Raw genomic sequence first — 21,278 nt, forward strand, 5'->3', positions numbered from 1 at the left:
GTTACAAAGATGACAGCAAGAGCACAGCGCAGAATGCTCAATGAGGTTAAGAAGAATCCTAGTGTCAGCTAAAGACTTACAGAAATCTCTGGAACATGCTAACATCTCTGTTGACGAGTCTTCGATATGTGAAACACTAAACAATAATGGTGTTCATGGGAGGACACCACAGAAGAAGCCAATGCTGTCCAAAAAAAACCATTGCTGTATATCTGAAGTTCGCAGAAGTGCACCCGGATGTTCCGTAGTGCTACTGCCAAAGTATTCTGTGGACAGATGAAACTACAGTTGAGATGTTTGGAAGGAACACACAACACTATGTGTGGAGAAAAAAAAAGTACAACACACCAACATCAAAACCTCATCCCAACTGTAAAGTATGGTGGAGGGAGCATCATGGTTTGGGACTGCTTTGCTGCCTCAGGGCCTGGACAGCTTGCTATCATCGACGGAAAAACGAATTCAAGTTTATCAAGACATTTTGCAGGAGAATATAAGGATATCTGTCTGCCAATTGAAGCTCAACAGAAGTTGGGTGATGCAACAGGACAACGACCCAAAACACAGAAGTAAATCAACAACAGAATGGCGTCAACAGAAGAAAATACACCTTCTGGAATGGCCCAGTTCAGAGTCCTGACCTCAACCCGATTGAGATGCTGTGGCAGGACCTCAAGAGAGCAGTTCACACCAGACATCCCAAGAGTATTTCTGAACTGAAACAGTTTTGTAAAGAGGAATGGTCCAAAATTCCTCCTGACCGTTGTGCAGGTCTGATCTGCAACTACAGAAAACGTTTGGTTGAGGTTATTGCTGCCAAAGGAGGGTCAACCAGTTATTAAATCAAGGGTTCACATACTTTTCCCACCCTGCACTGTGAATGTTTACACGGGGTGTTCAATAAAAGACATGAAAACATATAATTGTTTGTGTGTTATAAGTTTAAGCAGACTGTGTTTGTCTATTGTTTTGACCTAGATGAAGATCAGATCACATTTTATGAGCAATTTATGCAGAAATTCAGGTATTTCTAAAGGGTTCACATACTTTTTCTTGCCACTGTAAACACATTCCAACCAGTAGCAGTGTAGTAGTGGTTGTTTCTCTAGTTTGCTCATTAATATGAGGACACCTTTAGTGACTTAATCTGATGTTACTTACAGAAGTGCAGAGAGGACTCAAGTCTTCAGGAGATCTTCCCCAGAGTACGCAGAGTCAGTGTCGTTATCTAAAACAGAAATAAAACCCCAATGTTAGAAAAACAACAATCCACGAGTTCAGGTTCATTACCAAGTTCCTAATGCATGGTTCACAGTAAATAAAACCTTCCATATTAATTAAGTAGATACATCAATTAACATTAAGTTTGAACCAGCATCACAATCTACAAGGAAAAGAGAGACAACCACAAATGGATACAGTCAAACACAAAACATGTGATATTTTCAGATCAGCGAAGAATATGAACTGAGACACTTACTGCTGGCTGGAACAGAGCCTAAAACAGAGGTAAACATTAAGTTATTATTGACTCTGACAGCTTGCTTTATTTGAATACAAGAGAATATAATGTTTGAGAGTATCCTGAATCCTGTATTCCTTCTGCATGTCCTACTGCAGACTTGACATAAAGCCTATGTGACAAGATTCTTTATTTACAACAGATTAAAATCAAACATACTGTACTTCTACCATCACTACTTTACTAATGCTTTTAAACCAGTACTATGACCCGACTACTATTTATAAACTACTAAGTGAATCACTGCTGATAATATCTTTCCTCATTCACCTTTCTTTTTCTTCTTCTTCTTCTTCTTCTTCTTCTTCTTCTTCTTCTTCTTCTTCCAAATGACAACCCCAACAACAACAATGACCAGGAGGAGAGCCACCACCACTCCAATGATGAGGACAATGTTGGGGGCTGGGTCACCTGTAATCATCAGAACAGAGCATTCAGACTGTAGTGCAACATAACACATTTCCATCTCAAATGAAATCCAAGCAGCATTCCCCTACATGTAAAAAACAAATTATAATAACAATTCAGGAGGTCAATGAGAACATGCAGTCAGACAGTTTGCTTTACTGAGCACATGAGGGAACTTAAATGAGGAATATTGGGTACATTCAGTAGGAGAATTGGGTATAGTGTATATTTTAATCTCTCCCTCTTACCCCTGTTGGTCTTTCCCCAGCTGGTCTGGATCTCAGACTCAGTCAGAACCTTGATGAAGTCCTCCTTGATACCAGTGACCTGAACCACACACTGATACTTGTTGTTCTTCCACTCCTCAGGCGTCACTGTGAGGTGGGCGCTTTTCTGGAAGGTTCCATCATCATTTTGGAGAGTCTCTCCATACTCCACATCTTCATGCTGTTCTTGTCCATCTTTCTGCCAGAACACCATGACTCCACTGGGGTAGAAACCTGTAGCGTGGCAGGTCACTGGAGAGGAGGGGGTCTTCTGGAGCAGAGACACTGATGGAGGGACTGGAGGGAGAGTTCAGACATTTCATTGGTGTTATTTTGAAATGAGCGCAGACTAAAAGCATCTACATTTATCCAAATTATACCATAAATGGATGGTGATTTCTGTAGATAACACAGAATCAGTAAAGATAAAGGATGTTGGTGTTATAGATGATGACACAACAATATAGTGCATTCTGTATCATTAACCAGACATATTTCACTGTTGATCCAGAACCACTCAATGTTCCTAAGTGACACATCTATAATTATGTAGTACTGGACTTAATTCACAAATCAAAAGATAGATGTCAAGTGTTGCATAAATACAAGGACAAAAGAAAAAAAGTGACATTTCTGAATGTTTACCTGTCCTCCTCAGAATGGTCTTCCCATTGACCACCTGCTTCTTCAGACACTCAATGCAGGTCTGGGTGAAGTAGATCTTCCAGAAGGGTAGTCTACTGCCGTCATTGTTCCACTTATCCTGCATGAAATCAGCTTGCTGTTTAAGAGATTTCCAAGTTAATGTCTTCATGTCGTACTCAAGGAAGTTCTCCCCATTATAACCCAGCTGTCCAAAACCATCTGTCTTTCCAGTCTCATCATCCCGTGAGCAGCCATATATGTACTGGAGAACGTGGACTCCTGAAAGAGAGGAAGAGGGTCAGCAACATTGTGTAATCTGTTCTCCAGATTCAGTCTGCCAGTGGGATCTCTATCATCATGTATTAGTTGTTCAACCAGACTGGAATAAAACAGATCAGATCTCTACAGTGTGATGATGATGTCACACCTTCACCACAGAGACAGAGAGGTGATGATGAGACTCAGAGTGTGGATCTATTCTACACCAGCTGATGTTGGCTTGGTTCTATCTACTGTGTTGAAGATACACATTGGTGTTCAATACAGTAGTGTTATTCTAACAAATGGATGTTGTGTAGGACTGTAGTTCAGTGAGGTGTGTAAATGAATAAAACACTGTTGACAAATGAAGACTGTCCTCTAGTGATGATGTCAGAGATATAGGAAGTGAGAGGATCCTCTGTTCAGTCAGGAACAGGGGAGAGAGAGATGGAGAGACTAACATGAGGAAGATTATCTCTCAATAATGTTAGCCTACTGGAGCTATATATATATATGTGTGTGTGTGTGTGAGTGTGTGTAGAGTTCTCCTGAGATGCCTGATCAGCTCCAGCAGCAGAGTCACTGGGCACTATGGTCCATTAGAGCAGAGAAGACCAAACATATCATCATCATCATCACTTTCATGTTCTGCTTCTCTCTACTGTCCAATCAGATCAGAGAGACACTCAGAGAGGCTGAGGAGACTACAGCTCTACTGCGGGGGACAGAGGGCAGCACACAGCTGGGCAGTGTGGATAACACACACACACACACACCATGAAAGCTCCACAGAGCAGACTAGAGGGACTGACTGAGGTATTGACTGACATATTAAACTTACACATGTATTCCAATCTGAGTTCTCACATTCACCAACCTGCCATTCGGGTAATTGGAGACTGACCTTAACAATGACATACTGTACGTCCATAAAGATACTCATAGTTTGATGCCATTTACAGTAGTGGTTTGGTCATCATCATCACACTTACAGAGTACACAGTAGTTTTAAAATGAATGCTGTGCTGGTGTCCAGGAGCAACAATTGGGACCATACATACAGTAAACATAAGCAGAGAAACAAAGGAGTCCATGCTAGATGCTTTCTAATACTGAAAACCAGCAAATAATGCTGTGTGATAAGTGTGTGAAGGAAACAGAAACTGGAAGGAGGGCAGATCTGTACATCCCTGATATTCTAGATCTGTAACTTTAATGATCACTTCTCTAATCCTGATTCATTCTTGTCTAATCCTGATTAATTCATGTCTCCTAGAATAAGGGTTTTTGACAGTTTACACAAACACAACTGATCAGATGTGGTTAAGATGAAGGACTTACCTCCACTTTGGTTAAAACGCTGCATTAGAATATGAACTTCAACTTTGAATGACTGCTGGGAATCAAAGAATTTCTCTCTCTCGCTCTCCCAGAACTCTGCGTCTGTCTGCTTCATCCAGTCCTGTTCTGGCACCACTTTCTGGATGTTGCTGTCATAGTGAACCATCTGAACACCATCCACCATCCCCACAACCAGAAACTCTGGGAAGTTGGGAATGTCCGAAGATGCGGTGTAGAAATGCATCAGGGAGTGAATCGCTAGAGGGGAAAAAGTAAATGTTAATGTTGAATTCTGAACAGATAATCATTTTTCTAAGTCATGTAGGCTAAACATAGGTTTGCATTTCTCTATATTCACTTTCTAGTTTCTCCACACTACTGTTTAATAAACTGGTTGTTTATTAATTACAAACTAGATATTACCTATTGACACATGGTATCAGCATAATGATCAGGGATGATAACGGTCTGATTATAGATGGTCTCATGTATAGATGGTCTCATGTATAGATGGTCTCATGTATAGATGGTCTCATGTATAGATGGTCTCATGTATAGATGGTCTCATGTATAGATGGTCTCATGTATAGATGGTCTCATGTATAGATGGTCTCATGTATAGATGGTCTCATGTATAGATGGTCTGATATATAGATGGACACACTGAACACTAAGAACAGTATTGTGAAATGGAACTGGGATATTCCTAGACAGATATTTCAGTGGATTTATTACATGTGATAAACACAAGTGAAAACATTGCATTCCTTCCAAATGTACATGATACGCGTCCCATGTGGCTTAGTTGGTGGAGCATGGTGCTTTCCACGCCTGGGTTTGGGGTTGGAATTCCACCGGGGACCAATACGAAAACGTGAGTGCATACTGCTGCTGTAAGTCGCTCTGGATAAGAGTGTCTGATAAATAATGTAAGTTCATTGATAATAAGACGCCCATCACCCCGATAGGAACTACCAAGTGGTTTATACTATATGAACTACCAAGTGGTTTATACTATTTGATTCAGTTCACTTAGCTAAAAGGTAATATGGCATCAAAATAGACTTTTATGACACTCTATTAGTGGATTATATTTAATTAAGGGGAGAAAAATCAAAAAAACTCAAATATTTTCTTGATTTGTGTAGGAATAACAATGCAAAACCTGTCATTTTTTACAGTCCTCTGGGGTGATGCTGACATCATATTCAGAGAGGAAGGTAAATGGTCAATTCTGTTTCTCAAAGGTGGCAGAATTGACTGTTTAGCTTCTTTTCTGAATGTCAGTTGCACCCCAGTGTTGTTACTGAGCAAGCTATAGGCCGATGTGAGTAAGACTTTAACAGGTTTACACTTGCAAGGCCGCAAGGCCAGACGGAATAAAAAAGGTACATTCTCAGAGCATGCGCAGGCCAGCTGGCAAGTGGAACACATTCACGAACCCCCAGTAGCTAACCAGCTACAAGCTACCAGCTACAAGCTACTTAGCCATTTTTAACCGATGCTAGCAGCTTTTACCGTTGGAACTGTGGAACACATTCACGAACCCCCAGTAGCTAACCAGCTACAAGCTACCAGCTACAAGCTACTTAGCCATTTTTAACCGATGCTAGCAGCTTTTACCGTTGGAACTGTGGAACACATTCAAGAACCCCCAGTAGCTAACCAGCTACAAGCTACCAGCTACAAGCTACTTAGCCATTTTTAACCGATGCTAGCAGCCTTTACTTTCGGCACAGACACCAGCCCTGTTATTAGCCTGGATATTACTCACCAATTTAACAGCATCGGACTGTCTCTCGACAACAACGCCGGATTCCTGCCGTAATCCCTGAGCCACTACTTCTGATCCTCACAGCTAGCCTGCAGCTAACGCAGCTAGCACAGCTAGTGCCACTGCTACGAAGCTAGCATCAGTTAGCAAACACAATTCTACAATCACAACCTCTCTCTCGCCATCCGGCCTGGATTCTCTGTCGACACGACCACATCTGGTCTGCAGACCAATACCCCTCCGCTGTACCCTCAACCGGCCTCCGTCTGAGCAGACCCCCTTTGTCTGAGCAGACTCACCCCCCCGGGCTACTAACTTTAAACACCGCGTGCTAGCTTAGCGGCGACTTCCCTGCTCCATCTACGGCTGCCCCCTGGACACTATGATCACCTGGCTACATAGCTGATGCCTACCGGACTGTCCATTAATTTACGGTACTCCATTCTGTTTACTTGTGTTTTATCTGTCGGCTCTGTGTTTTAACTCAGGCTCTGTGTGTAGTTAATCCGACCCTCTCTGCCTAGTCGTCGCCATTTTTACCTGCTGTTGCTGTGTTAGCTGACTAGCTGCTGTTATCTCACCTGTTGTTTTAGCTAGCTCTCCCAATCAAGACCTGCAATCACTTTATGCCTTACTGTATGTCTCTGCCAAATATCAATATGCCTTGTATACTGTTGTTCAGGCTAGTTATCATAGTTATCATTGTTTTGGTTTGCAATGGACCCCGTAGTTCCACTCTCCGTACCTCTGATACCCCCTTCGTCCCACCTCCCACACATGCGGTGACCTCACCCATTGAGACCAGCATGTCCAGAGATACAACCTCTCTTATCATCACCCAGTGCCTGGGCTTGCCTCCGCTGTACCCGTGCCCCACCATACCCCTGTCTGCACATTATGCCCAGAATCTATTCTACCACGGCCATAAATCTGCTCCTTTTATTCCTTGTCTCCAACGCTCTAGGCGACCAGTTTTGATAGCCTTTAGCCGCACCCTCATCCTACTACTCCTCTGTTCATCGGGTGATGTGGAGGTTAACCCAGGCCCTGCATGTCCCCAGGCACCCTCATTTGTTGACTTCTGTGATCGAAAAAGCCTTGGCCTCATGCATGTCAACATCAGAAGCCTCCTCCCTAAGTTTGTCTTACTCACCGCTTTAGCACACTCTGCCAACCCTGATGTCCTTGCCGTGTCTGAATCCTGGCTTAGGAAGGCCACCAAAAATTCTGAGATTTCCATACCCAACTATAACACTTTCCGTCAAGATAGAACTGCCAAAGGGGGAGGAGTTGCAATCTACTGCAGAGATAGCCTGCAAAGTTCTGTCATACTTTCCAGGTCTATGCCCAAACAGTTCGAACTTCTAATTTAAAAAATTAATCTCTCCAGAAATAAGTCTCTCACTGTTGCCGCCTGCTACCGACCCCCCTCAGCTCCCAGCTGTGCCCTGGACACCATCTGTGAATTGATCGCTCCCCATCTAGCTTCAGAGTTTGTTCTGTTAGGTGACCTAAACTGGGATATGCTCAACACCCCGGCAGTCCTACAATCTAAGCTAGATGCCCTCAATCTCACACAAATCATCAAGGAACCTACCAGGTACAACCCTAAATCCGTCAGCATGGGCACCCTAATAGACATTATCCTGACCAACCTGCCCTCCAAATACACCGCTGCTGTCTTCAATCAAGATCTCAGCGATCACTGCCTCATTGCCTGTATCCGCTGCGGGTCCGCGGTCAAACGACCACCCCTCATCACTATCAAACGCTCCCTAAAACACTTCTGCGAGCAGGCCTTTCTAATCGACCTGGCCCGGGTACCCTGGATGGATATTGACCTCATCCCGTCAGTTGAGGATGCCTGGTCATTCTTTAAAAATTACTTCCTCACCATATTAGACAAGCATGCTCCGTTCAAAAAATGCAGAACTAAGAACAGATATAGCCCTTGGTTCACTCCAGACCTGACTGCCCTCGACCAGCACAAAAACATCCTGTGGCGAACTGCAATAGCATCGAAGAGCCCACGCGATATGCAACTGTTCAGGGAAGTCAGGAACCAATACACGCAGTCAGTCAGGAAAGCTAAGGCCAGCTTTTTCAAGCAGAAATTTGCATCCTGTAGCTCTAACTCCAAAAAGTTCTGGGATACTGTAAAGTCCATGGAGAACAAGAGCACCTCCTCCCAGCTGCCCACTGCACTGAGGCTAGGTAACACGGTCACCACCGATAAATCCGTGATGATCGAAGACTTCAACAAGCATTTCTCAATGGCTGGCCATGCCTTCCTCCTGGCGACTCCAACCTTGGCCAACAGCCCCCCCCCCCCCCCCCGCTGCTACTCGCCCAAGCCTCCCCAGCTTCTCCTTTACCCAAATCCAGATAGCAGATGTTCTGAAAGAGCTGGAAAACCTGGACCCATACAAATCAGCTGGGCTTGACAATCTGGACCCCCTATTTCTGAAACTGTCCGCCGCCATTGTCGCACCCCCTATTACCAGCCTGTTCAACCTCTCCTTCGTATCATCTGAGATCCCCAAGGATTGGAAAGCTGCCGCGGTCATCCCCCTCTTCAAAGGGGGAGACACCCTGGACCCAAACTGTTACAGACCTATATCCATCCTGCCCTGCCTATCTAAGGTCTTCGAAAGCCAAGTCAACAAACAGATCACTGACCATCTCGAATCCCACCGTACCTTCTCCGCTGTGCAATCCGGTTTCCGAGCCGGTCACGGGTGCACTTCAGCCACGCTCAAGGTACTAAATGATATCATAACCGGCATCGATAAAAGACAGTACTGTGCTGCCGTCTTCATCGACCTGGCCAAGGCTTTCGACTCTGTCAATCACCATATTCTTATCGGCAGACTCAGTAGCCTCGGTTTTTCTAATGACTGCCTTGCCTGGTTCACCAACTACTTTGCAGACAGAGTTCAGTGCGTCAAATCGGAAGGCATGCTGTCCGGTCCTCTGGTAGTCTCTATGGGGGTACCGCAGGGTTCAATTCTCGGGCCGACTCTTTTCTCTGTATATATCAATGATGTTGCTCTTGCTGCGGGCGATTCCCTGATCCACCTCTACGCAGACGACACCATTCTGTATACTTCTGGCCCTTCTTTGGACACTGTGATAACCAACCTCCAAACGAGCTTCAATGCCATTCAACACTCCTTCCGTGGCCTCCAACTGCTCTTAAACGCTAGTAAAACCAAATGCATGCTCTTCAACCGTTCGCTGCCTGCACCCGCACGCCCGACTTGCATCACCACCCTGGACGGTTCTGACCTAGAATATGTGGACATCTATAAGTACCTAGGTGTCTGGCTAGACTGCAAACTCTCCTTCCAGACTCATATCACACATCTCCAATCCAAAATCAGATCTAGAGTCGGCTTTCTATTTCGCAACAGAGCCTCCTTCACTCACGCCGCCAAACTTACCCTAGTGAAACTGACTATCCTACCGATCCTCGACTTCGGCGATGTCATCTACAAAATGGCTTCCAATACTCTACTCAGCAAACTGGATGCAGTTTATCACAGTGCCATCCGTTTTGTTACTAAAGCACCTTATTCGACCCACCACTGCGACCTGTATGCCCTAGTCGGCTGGCCCTCGCTACATGTTCGCCGTCGGACCCACTGGCTCCAGGTCATCTACAAGGCTATGCTAGGTAAAGTGCCGCCTTATCTCAGTTCACTGGTCACGATGGCTACACCCACCCGTAGCACGCGCTCTAGCAGGTGTATCTCACTGATCATCCCTAAAGCCAAAACCTCATTTGGACGCCTTTCCTTCCAGTTCTCTGCTGCCTGCGACTGGAACGAATTGCAAAAATCTCTGAAGTTGGAGACTTTTATCTCCCTCAACAACTTTAAACATCTGCTATCCGAGCAGCTAACCGATCGCTGCAGCTGTACATAGTCCATCGGTATATAGCCCACCCAATTTACCTACCTCACCCCCCCCATACTGCTTTTATTTCCTTTTCTGCTTTTTTTTGCACACCAGTATCTCTACTTGCACATGACCATCTGATGATTTACCACTCCAGTGTTAATCTGCTAAATTGTAATTATCTGATTTATTGCCTACCTCCTCATGCCTTTTGCACACATTGTATATAGATTCTCTTTTTTTCTTTTTTTCTACCATGTTATTGACTTGTTTATTGTTTACTCCATGTGTAACTCTGTGTTGTTGTCTGTTCACACTGCTATGCTTTATCTTGGCCAGGTCGCAGTTGCAAATGAGAACTTGTTCTCAACTAGCCTACCTGGTTAAATAAAGGTAAAAAAAAAAAAAAAAAAAAAGTGTCTTCACTGACATTTTAAACCTCTCCTTGTCCCAGTCTGTAATCAACATTTTAAGCTGACCACCATTGTGCCTGTACCCAAGAACTTCAAGGTCACCTGCCTAAATGACTACTGTCCCGTAGCACTCACATCTGTAATCATGAAGCGCTTTGAAAGGCTGGTCATCAGTATATCACTGCGGCCGAGCTCCCTGCCATCCAGGACCTCTATATCAAGCAGTGTCAGAGGAACGGATGAAAAATTGCCAAAGACATCTGCCACCCACGCCATAGATTGTTCTCTCTGCCACCGTCTGTTAAGCGGTACCAGAGCATCGGCTCTCAGACCAACCTACTCCAAGACAGCTTCTATCCCCAAGTCATCAGACTGATTGATTAACTATATACAGTGGGGAGAACAAGTATTTGATACACTGCCGATTTTGCCGATTTTCCTACTTACAAAGCATGTAGAGGTCTGTAATTTTTATCATAGGTACACTTCAACTGTGAGAGACGGAATCTAAAACAAAAATCCAGAAAATCACATTGTATGATTTTTAAGTAATTCATTTGCATTTTATTGCATGACATAAGTATTTGATCACCTACCAACCAGTAAGAATTCCGGCTCTCACAGATCTGTTAGTTTTTCTTTAAGAAGCCCTCCTGTTCTCCACTCATTACCTGTATTAACTGCACCTGTTTGAACTCGTTACCTGTATAAAAGACACCTGTCCACACACTCAATCAAACAGACTCCAACCTCTCCACAATGGCCAAGACCAGAGAGCTGTGTAAGGACATCAGGGATAAAATTGTAGACCTGCACAAGGCTGGGATGGGCTACAGGACAATAGGCAAGCAGCTTGGTGAGAAGGCAACAACTGTTGGCGCAATTATTAGAAAATAGAAGAAAATAGAAGAAGTTCAAGATGATGGTCAATCACCCTCGGTCTGGGGCTCCATGCAAGATCTCACCTCGTGGGGCATCAATGATCATGAGGAAGGTGAGGGATCAGCCCAGAACTACACGGCAGGACCTGGTCAATGACCTGAAGAGAGCTGGGACCACAGTCTCAAAGAAAACCATTAGTAACACACTACGCCGTCATGGATTAAAATCCTGCAGCGCACACAAGGTCCCCCTGCTCAAGCAGGCGCATGTCCAGGCCCGTCTGAAGTTTGCCAATGACCATCTGGATGATCCAGAGGAGGAATGGGAGAAGGTCATGTGGTCTGATGATTAAAAAATAGAGCTTTTTGGTCTAAACTCCACTCGCCGTGTTTGGAGGAAGAAGAAGGATGAGTACAACCCCAAGAACACCATCCCAACCGTGAAGCATGGAGGTGGAAACATCATTCTTTGGGGATGCTTTTCTGCAAAGGGGACAGGACGACTGCACCGTATTAAGGGGAGGATGGATGGGGCCATGTATTGCGAGATCTTAGCCAACAACCTCCTTCCCTCAGTAAGAGCATTGATGATGGGTCGTGGCTGGGTCTTCCAGCATGACAACGACCCGAAACACACAGCCAGGGCAACTAAGGAGTGGCTCCGTAAGAAGTATCTCAAGGTCCTGGAGTGGCCTAGCCAGTCTCCAGACCTGAACCCAATAGAAAATCTTTGGAGGGAGCTGAAAGTCCGTATTGCCCAGCGACAGCCCCGAAACCTGAAGGATCTGGAGAAGGTCTGTATGGAGGAGTGGGCCAAAATCCCTGCTGCAGTGTGTGCAAACCTGGTCAAGAACTACAGGAAACGTATGATCTCTGTAATTGCAAACAAAGGATTCTGTACCAAATATTAAGTTCTGCTTTTCTGATGTATCAAATACTTATGTCATGCAATAAAATGCTAATTAATTACTTAAAAATCATACAATGTGATTTTCGGGATTTTTGTTTTAGATTCCGTCTCTCACAGTTGAAGTGTACCTATGATAAAAATTACAGACCTCTACATGCTTTGTAAGTAGGAAAATCTGCAAAATCGGCAGTGTATCAAATACTTGTTCTCCCCACTGTATATATATATATATATATATAGTTAATCAAATGGTTACTTGGACTATCTGCATTGACCCTATTTTGCACTGACTCTAGGCACATACTCACTTACACTGACACTCACACGAGCATACACTACATTCCCCCTACAAGCACTGTCCCCACACACACCAGATCTGGGACTATAGTTTTAACTATAATTTATGGAAAGTAACTATTTTTTCAGGGGAACAAATCATTTGTTTGGAGGTGACTACAACTATTTGAATACAGACCCCCCAAAATTACTACTTTTTATAACTATTTGAATACAAATCTCATAAAGTGACAACTTTTAAAAACTACTTGAAAACCGACCTCAAAGAAACTACCTTTTTTAAACTATTTGAATACAGATCTCAGGAAGTGACTACTTTTCTGAAACATCGGATTGACTGCACACAACTAATGGGTCATCTTAAAAACATGCCACTTTGATACAAGTGACTTTTCATAGCAGGTTAGGAGAGTATTTTCCCTAACCCTATCCTAGCGTTTTCGTAACCTTACACAATTTATTCTAACCTACTATATTAATTATCCTAACCTACTATATTAATTATCCTAACAAAGTCATAGCTGTATCAAAATGCTGTGTTTTTAGGGAATCTCTTCAACTATTGACAGAGCTGTATCTGGAACAGCATTTTGAAGATAGGAGATTGTGTGGTCTATTCATTCTATACCATTCCAATCTATCTGACAGTCATATTTGATCTACACAATATATTTTTTATCTTAAGATTTTGTAAATATCCATTCTCCTGAATGTCGGAAGCGTAGCATAAATAACTTTGACTTTCTTTGTCCATCTGAGCACAAGTGTTCTTGTTTCAAACACACACTATACCACTCGGGCTCCTGAGTGGCGCAGCGGTCTAAGGCACTGCATCTCAGTGCTAAAGGTGTCACTACAGATCCTGGTTCGATTCCGGGCTGTATCACAACCGACCATGTTCGGGAGTCCCATAGGGTGGCGCACAAGTTGCCCAGCGTCGTTTGGCCGGGGTAGGCCGTCATTGTAAAATAATAGCCCAGGTAGGGGCGAGGAGCCCAGGTAGGGGCGAGGAGAGGGACGGAAGCAACACTGTTACAGATGCACAGCCAAATTTCAAACTTGCACGTTCGACTATTCTAACTCTCAACAGTAAGTTGAGACCCAGACCTAGGACCCTAAAGGCATCCGCATGCGTCCCAGCCGAAACAGTTCGGAAGAGTTTATGCATTTATTATGACGACATTCTGCTATGTTTTTGTTCGTTTTGCACTTTGTTTTCGGGCACACACACATTTGATTCTTGAGGCAAGCCGAAGCCGGTAGCAGAAGTCTACTCCCCTTCATCGGTGAGAAGTCAACAGTAGGGATTCTTCAATAAAGTCTGTTGTCATTCAACAATAAACATCTTGTTATCATACACATTTTTTCATTGAGAAATACCGCACCAAACATCTTAATTCGAGGCAAAATTGTGCGACTAAGATTTCCTCTGCAAAAACGTCAGAATTCCTGACAGACTTCTTAAGATATCTTAGATGACTTCTGACTATTTTGAGGAAGTGTATACTGGCTCCGGGATCTCAAAACAGACAAACAGAACTATAGCGGTTTTCTCCTCATTTTTCAAGCAAAGGTCTTTTAAGGGAGTATGCGAGCACACCTGTTCGGTTCGCCTAGCTGACTTCCGAACTGAAGCATGCCGACGCCTTAAGCGACCGCTTATGTTGCTTATGCTTGAGCCGGCCCTGGCTGTGCAGACATAATAACAGACATCATTGTCATATAATGCATAGAGGGAAAAGTTTGCACAAATCATATTGAAATCAGAACAACGTTATTTAAAGCTGCAACATAACTTTTTGGCGACCTGACGAAACTCACATAGAAATGTGTGTTTTAGATCTGTCATTCTCATTGAAAGCAAGTCCAAGGACAGAATTGGCAGGTAGTCCCACATCACAACAATCATGAAACATCAGATGCATGCTATATGTTGCACCCTCTAGTTATTTATTTTACATTTGGTACTCCCACCAAAAATGAACCCTCGACAAAACAACTGAGCATTATGAGAGCTTGTCCAGACTGCGTGCAGTGTATAATGTGGTGGTTCACTATCACTAGCAGTAGATGGGATGCTAGTACCAGACGGAGTAGGCTTGCACTGATGTGTTCATTCTGTCATGCAAGATACACCAGGTAATTAATCATGATCTGATGATACTATCAAACTGTCCCATACAGCAGCCCGGGTAAAATGTGTTCTAATAATAGCAATAGGTTAAATTGGTATTGAATTATGTCTTAGGCCATTGGAAACTAAACAAAAGCATAATTTGTATGACTGTCCTCTAGCTACTCTTAAATAATTGTCAGCACATATTTCAGAGGCGTTTATCCTCTCAACTGCCCATGTGTAGTTTATTTCCTGTGATTGGTCCGGACCTCAGCCGAGCTGTGTTCTCATTAGTAATGAACCGCGCCATGGCTCACTTGGGAGAGGACAGAGACCACCCTTTTTGAGCAAATCACGGTCCGGTGTTTGGTGTGAACACTGTCCGAACTTGGGTTTGTACCAAACAAAATTGTTAAACGCACCCAATAGTGGTGTGAAAGCCTCCTAAGAAACGGTAGATATGTTCTATGTGCGCTATTTCTATGCTTCACAGCTCAAGGTTAGTTTTTGCATCATTGACTTTCGATTTTGCCTGTACACCAGCTTCAAACAGATGAAAAAACAATATTTTTGGTTATAGAAAATATATTTCACAGCGGTTTAGATGGTACAATGATTCTCTACACTAACGTTACTTGCTTGTTTTGCCGCAAACAGAAATTAGGTGAACAATTAGAATTTTTGAAACCAGGAAATGGCGGAGCAATTTCTGCATTGTGCATCTTTAAAATAGTAAGCATGAGATCTCTTCAACTTCAGCTCTCCATTCTGTATCTTCAGGTAAGGGCCATCAACATAACTTGGTACATTTGGGCACTTGATATCTAAGAGTCCAAAGTGTGGTCTCACACTGGGATCAAATATGATGCCATCTGGAGAGGATCCTAACCACGGAGCATCTGGGTGCACTACGAAGCCACATAGAAAGAAGTTAACATTCTTCAGTGTGCAGTACTCCTGTACAGCCACTGGCTCCATGGCTAGCCCCCTTCATCTCCATGGTCTGCATACCAGATCCCTTCAACATCCGCTCAGCTAGGTGGTCAGCTGAGGTCTACCTGGACATGGCAAACCTCTCGGAAACGAGAGGATGTTATTCTCATTTTCCTGAGCTGATGCCATTCCAGGCTGCTGCTCTGCTCCCTTGTAGCAACCTGGACTTTGTGTGACATCTCGTAGGTTGTCTCTAATGCCTTGACGTGGAACTGCTCCTGATGGCTAAGGACGTAAGCACACTGGGAAGACTGAAGCCATCTAATGGAAGTATTGGTGGAGGGGCATCGGCAATCTTCACAATTTCACGGGTCCTTGGCTGTGGAAGTTGATAGGACAGCACACTGCCAGCTTGCACTGGCCCAAAGGCGGACTCAACCAGGGGCACGTCAGCTTACATTTCCATTGTTGTCACAAGAAGGGCAGTAAGTGGAGAAAAGTTGGCATACGTTTCTGAGACGCGGAGTGTCAGTAACACAATTACCAAACACTGCATCAACATATCTTTACCAAATAACATGTTAAGTGGGCAATTCGAAATTGAGATTGGGACCCATCCGTAATATCTATCTACTGATAAGATTAAAACGTTGACACCATCTCCAACACATTTTGACCATGATGACAGTGTCCCACAGGAGATGTTTAACAAGGCCCCTAGGAGCTATCTATAACCGTTCCCTACTCTCATGCTGTGTGGCTTTTCACTCTTCCTCATGGACCTTTGACAGGCAGCCCTCACGGTGATCTCCCCTGTCAATGTATCTTTGTTAGATACTGTCTAGAAGACATCAATAACAATTATTTGTAGCTAGCAAATATAGCTAGCTAGCAAGCGTAACTTAACCAAACTAACGAAAATACACACATTCTCAGGTAGATTCTGTCAACGTTACATCATTTTACGAAGTAACTAGCTAGCTACAGTTAATAGTTAAATGATCTAGCTAATATGATTGTAGCTAGCTAACGTTATATATGTCACTGACTTGGTACTCACCTTCATAATTGTCTATGTAGCTTCCTATATACACATCTTGAAACCCTTTTCATTCTTGCTAGTTGGAGTCTCAGAGGCTGATTTAACAATTCGATGTACATCATTAATAGGAGGCAAGTCCTGAAGACACCTAGTTAAAAACTGCGACATAGTGGTAGTAACGTTAACGTTATATCGTCGATAACAACTAGACTGACTTCCGTTCTATAGGATACGCCGGTAGGAAGCGTGTTTAGAACGTTCGATCATGGAATGTGCATAAGGGCTACTACTTTATACGCCGGTAGGAAGCGTGTTTAGAACGTTCGATCATGGAATGTGCATAAGGGCTACTACTTTATACGCCGGTAGGAAGCGTGTTTAGAACGTTCGATCATGGAATGTGCATAAGGGCTACTACTTTATACGCCGGTAGGAAGCGTGTTTAGAACGTTCGATCATGGAATGTGCATAAGGGCTACTACTTTATACGCCGGTAGGAAGCGTGTTTAGAACGTTCGATCATGGAATGTGCATAAGGGCTACTACTTTATACGCCGGTAGGAAGCGTGTTTAGAACGTTCGATCATGGAATGTGCATAAGGGCTACTACTTTATCCGTTACTGATTCGGAAGAAACGTTTGTAAAAGCCTAATGTGACGACAAGTAAATGCATAGGCCTATTAGGCCTTATAATAACTCAAGTTAAATAGTCTAGCTACGGAAAAAAATACATATCTTCCTAAAGCTCCAATATATACAACTTTATACTTACCACCAAATGCTTCATGAAGGTGCACTATTCCCAGGAACATGAGGATAAAACCCTTCATGTCAACGTTGGTCTGTCAACTACCCATGTGTTTGTTGTCTCTCCCAATGTTTCCGTCTTTGGGTGTCCTGAACTAATGACGTGAAAATATGGCAAACACAGTAGTACAGTATGAAGATGCGCTAAAACTGCTTATCCAATAGAAATCCCCGATCATATTTGTAGGAGATAACTAGCAACGGTTGCTAGTTAAGCTCATGCGCAGAAAGACGTCATCGGCTGTCTCGCCCTAAACTGCGCACGTGCAGGCCGTCATCTCAACGGCCCTCCTTCAATATAAAGTCGTTTTTCACGAAAATAACAACGTTTCAGTTTGTCACTTTAGCGAAGATAGAGCAATAACATGTTCAAATACTTAATAAATTGTCTCGAATATAGGTTGAGCCTTTAGATTTTGAGAAAACTCACAACTAAGGAAGAAATGTTCACTTCTCTAATTGACTTCTCAAACGCCAAATCCCGGCCTGGTCTACTTAGTTTGCTCCCAAAGAGTTCCCGGAAGTCTCGTGATGTTGCATCTCTGGGTTGAGAAACTCTGAATATAGTTCTGACCAAGTTATAGTATGTTTGTAAGCCAATGATAATTTAGGCAGCTCAAGCATCAGTAAAATCTAGGTGAAACCAAGCAGCAGAGGTTGAAACTAAAGGAAGCCTAAATGGTATCAATTCTGATTGGGCCTGGAGCTGGGGGTTGAGATATTTTAACTAACTTTGACGGGTTAGTCATTGCAACACTAATAATAATTGACCAACTTAAGCCTTTTCTTTGGTATTTTTCATTGAATATACTATATATATATATATATATATATATATATATATGTTTGACTGAAATTATGCAATCAACAATATTCAAATGCAAATTGGGGCGGCAAGTAACCTAGTGGTTAGAACGTTGGGCTAGTAACAGAAAGGTTGCTAAATCAAATCCCAGAGCTGAACAAGGCAGTTAACCCACTGTTCCTAGGCCGTCATTGTAAATAAGAATTTGTTCTTAACTGACTTGCCTAGTTAAACAAAAGAAATTGGACAGCAAAGATGTGCATTCAGAAAGTATTCAGACCCCTTGACTTTTTCCACATTTAGTTACATGTTGACTTATTCTAAAATGGATTAAATAAATAAAAAATCCTCATCAAAATCCTAATCAAAGCGAAAACAGGTTTTTAGATTGTTTTGCAAATGTATAAAAAATCAAAAACAGAGATACCTTATTTACATAAGTATTCAGACTCTTTGCTATGAGACTTGGAATTGAGCTCAGATGCATCCTGTTTCCATTGATTATCCTTGAGATGTTTCTACAACTTCATTGGAGTCCACCCGTGGTACATTCAATTGATTGGACATGATTTGGAAAGGCACACACCTGTCTACTGTATGTAAGGTCCCACAGTTGACAATGCATGTGAGAATTGTCCATAGAGCTCTGAGAGAGAATTGTGTCGAGGCACAGATCTGGGGAACGGTACAAAAAATTTTTTGCAACATTGAAAGTCCCCAAGAACACAGTGGCCTCCATCATTCTTAAATGGAAGAAGTTTGGAACCACCAAGACTCTTCCTAGAGATGGCCGCCCAGCCAAAATGAGCAATCGGGGGAGAAGGGCCTTGGTCAGGGAGGTGACCAAGAACCTGATGGTCACTCGGACAGAGCTCTAGAGTTCCTCTGTAAAATGGGAGAAACTTCCAGAAGGACAACCATCTCTGCAGCACTCCACCAAACAGGCCTTTATGGTAAAGTGGCCAGACGGAGGCCACTCCTCAGTTAAAGGCACATGAAATCCCACTTGGAGTTTGCCAAAAGGCACCTAAAGACTCTCAGACCATGAGAAACGAGATTCTCTGGTCTGATGAAACCAAGATTGAACTCTTTGGCCTGAATGCCAAGCATCACGTCTGGAGGAAACCTGGCACCATCCCTTCAGTGAAGCATGGTGGTGACAGCATGCTTCACCGCATGCTTCATGTGGGGATGTTTTTCAATGGCAGGGAGACTAGTCTGGATCGAGGGAAAGATGAATGGGGCAAAGTACAGAGAGATCCTTGATGAAAACCTGCTCCAGAGCATTTAGGACCTCAGACTGGGGTGAAGGTTCACTTTCCAACAGGACAATGACCCTAAGCCACAGCCAAGAGAACGCAGGATTGGCTTCGGAAAGTCTTTGAATGTCCTTGAGTGGCCCAGCCAGAGCCCGGACTTGAACCCGATCGAACATCTCTGGAGACACCTGAAAATAGCTGTGCAGTGACGGTCCCCATCCAACCTGACAGAGCTTTAGAGGATCTGCAGAGAAGAATGGGAGAAACTCCCCTAATACAGGTGTGCCAAGCTTGTAGCATCATACCCAAGAAGACTTGAGGCTGTAATTGCTGCCGAAGGTGTAAATATTTAAGTTTTGTATTTTTATACATTTGCAAAAAGTTCTAAAAACCTGTTTTTGCTTTGTCATTATGGGGTATTGTGTGTAGATTGTTGAGGACATTTTAGTTTTAACCCATTTTAGATTAAGGCTGTAACGTAACAAAATATGGAAAAAGTGTATACTTTCCGAATGCACTGTATATGCTGTTAAGATGGTGCCGACAGAGATGGTCGCCTCGCTTCGAGTCCTTAGGAAACTATGCAGTATTTTTAAATGTTTTATGTATTATTCCTTACATTGTTATCCCAGAAAATCTTAAGTGTTATTACATACAGCCGGGAAGAACTATTGAATATAAGACCGACGTCAACTTACCAACATCCTTTGTTCGGACCACCACCCAGGACATTGGATCTAAGGTCGACCCAAAACAACATCGCAGCAGAAGAGGTAGACGGAGCAGCCTCCTGGTCAGACTTCGAAGGCGTGCACAACACCCACCACTTCCTAGTATACTACTCGCCAATGTCCAGTCTCTAGACAACAAGGTGGATGAAAATAGGGCAATGGTTGCCATCCAGAGAGACATCAGAGATTGTAACATTCTATGTTTCACAGAAACATGGCTCTCTCGGGATATGTCGGTGCAGCCACCGGGTTTCTTCATGCGTTGCGCCAAAAGAAATAAACATCTCTCTGGGAAGAAGAAGGGCAGGGGTGTATGCTTCATGATTAACAACTCATGGTGTAATCATAACATAAAGGAACTCAAGTCCTTCTGTTCACCTGACCTAGAATTCCTTACAATCAAATGACAACCATATTATCTCCCAAGATAATTCTCGTCAGTTATCATCACAGTTGTGTATATACCCCCTCAAGCAGATACCACGACAGCCCTCAAGGAACTTCACTGGACTCTATGTAAACTGGAAACCATATATCCTGAAGCTGCATTTATTGTAGCTGGGGATTTTAACAAAGCAAATTTGAGAACAAGGCTACCTAAATTCTATCAGCATATTGAATGCAGCACTCGCGCGGGCAATACACTGGACCACTGCTACTCTAACTTCTACGATGCATACAAGGCCCTCCCTCGCCCTCCCTTCGGCAAATCTGACCACGACTCCATCTTGAGTTGATAAGGAAGGGCATTGGAGATGTTGTACCCACTGTAACTATTAAAACCTACCCTAACCAGAAACCGTGGATGGATGGCATTCGCGCAAAACTGTAAGCACGAACCACCGCATTTAACCATTTAAAGTGTAGTTATTCCCTCCACAAGGCAATCAAACAAGTGCAATGTCAGTATTGGGACAAAGTGGAGTCGAAATTCAGCGGCTCAGACACAAGACGTATGTGGCAGGG

The 21,278-nt window shown here is 43.4% G+C and overlaps 1 protein-coding gene across 2 annotated transcripts in view; it reads right to left on the minus strand.

The window, feature by feature from the left end:
• The window catches only part of LOC139558983 (BOLA class I histocompatibility antigen, alpha chain BL3-7-like), a 220,857-nt gene extending 203,162 nt beyond the window's left edge, over positions 1 to 17,695 (minus strand). For both annotated transcript variants that reach the window (XR_011671677.1, XM_071374555.1), the window contains exons 1-7: positions 17,483 to 17,695; positions 4,444 to 4,701; positions 2,842 to 3,120; positions 2,179 to 2,493; positions 1,793 to 1,933; positions 1,481 to 1,498; positions 1,162 to 1,228 (exon numbers count right to left, since the gene is read on the minus strand). Coding sequence is in view for 1 of the 2 variants with exons in the window: in XM_071374555.1 (XP_071230656.1) it covers positions 1,179 to 1,228; positions 1,481 to 1,498; positions 1,793 to 1,933; positions 2,179 to 2,493; positions 2,842 to 3,120; positions 4,444 to 4,701; positions 17,483 to 17,540 (1,119 nt within the window). In the remaining variant the exon portion in view is untranslated. The remainder of the gene's footprint in view (positions 1 to 1,161; positions 1,229 to 1,480; positions 1,499 to 1,792; positions 1,934 to 2,178; positions 2,494 to 2,841; positions 3,121 to 4,443; positions 4,702 to 17,482) is intronic.
• Positions 17,696 to 21,278: the final 3,583 nt, after the last annotated feature.

The sequence above is a fragment of the Salvelinus alpinus genome, chromosome 29 (genome assembly GCF_045679555.1).
Source record: "Salvelinus alpinus chromosome 29, SLU_Salpinus.1, whole genome shotgun sequence".
NCBI lineage: Eukaryota > Metazoa > Chordata > Actinopteri > Salmoniformes > Salmonidae > Salvelinus > Salvelinus alpinus.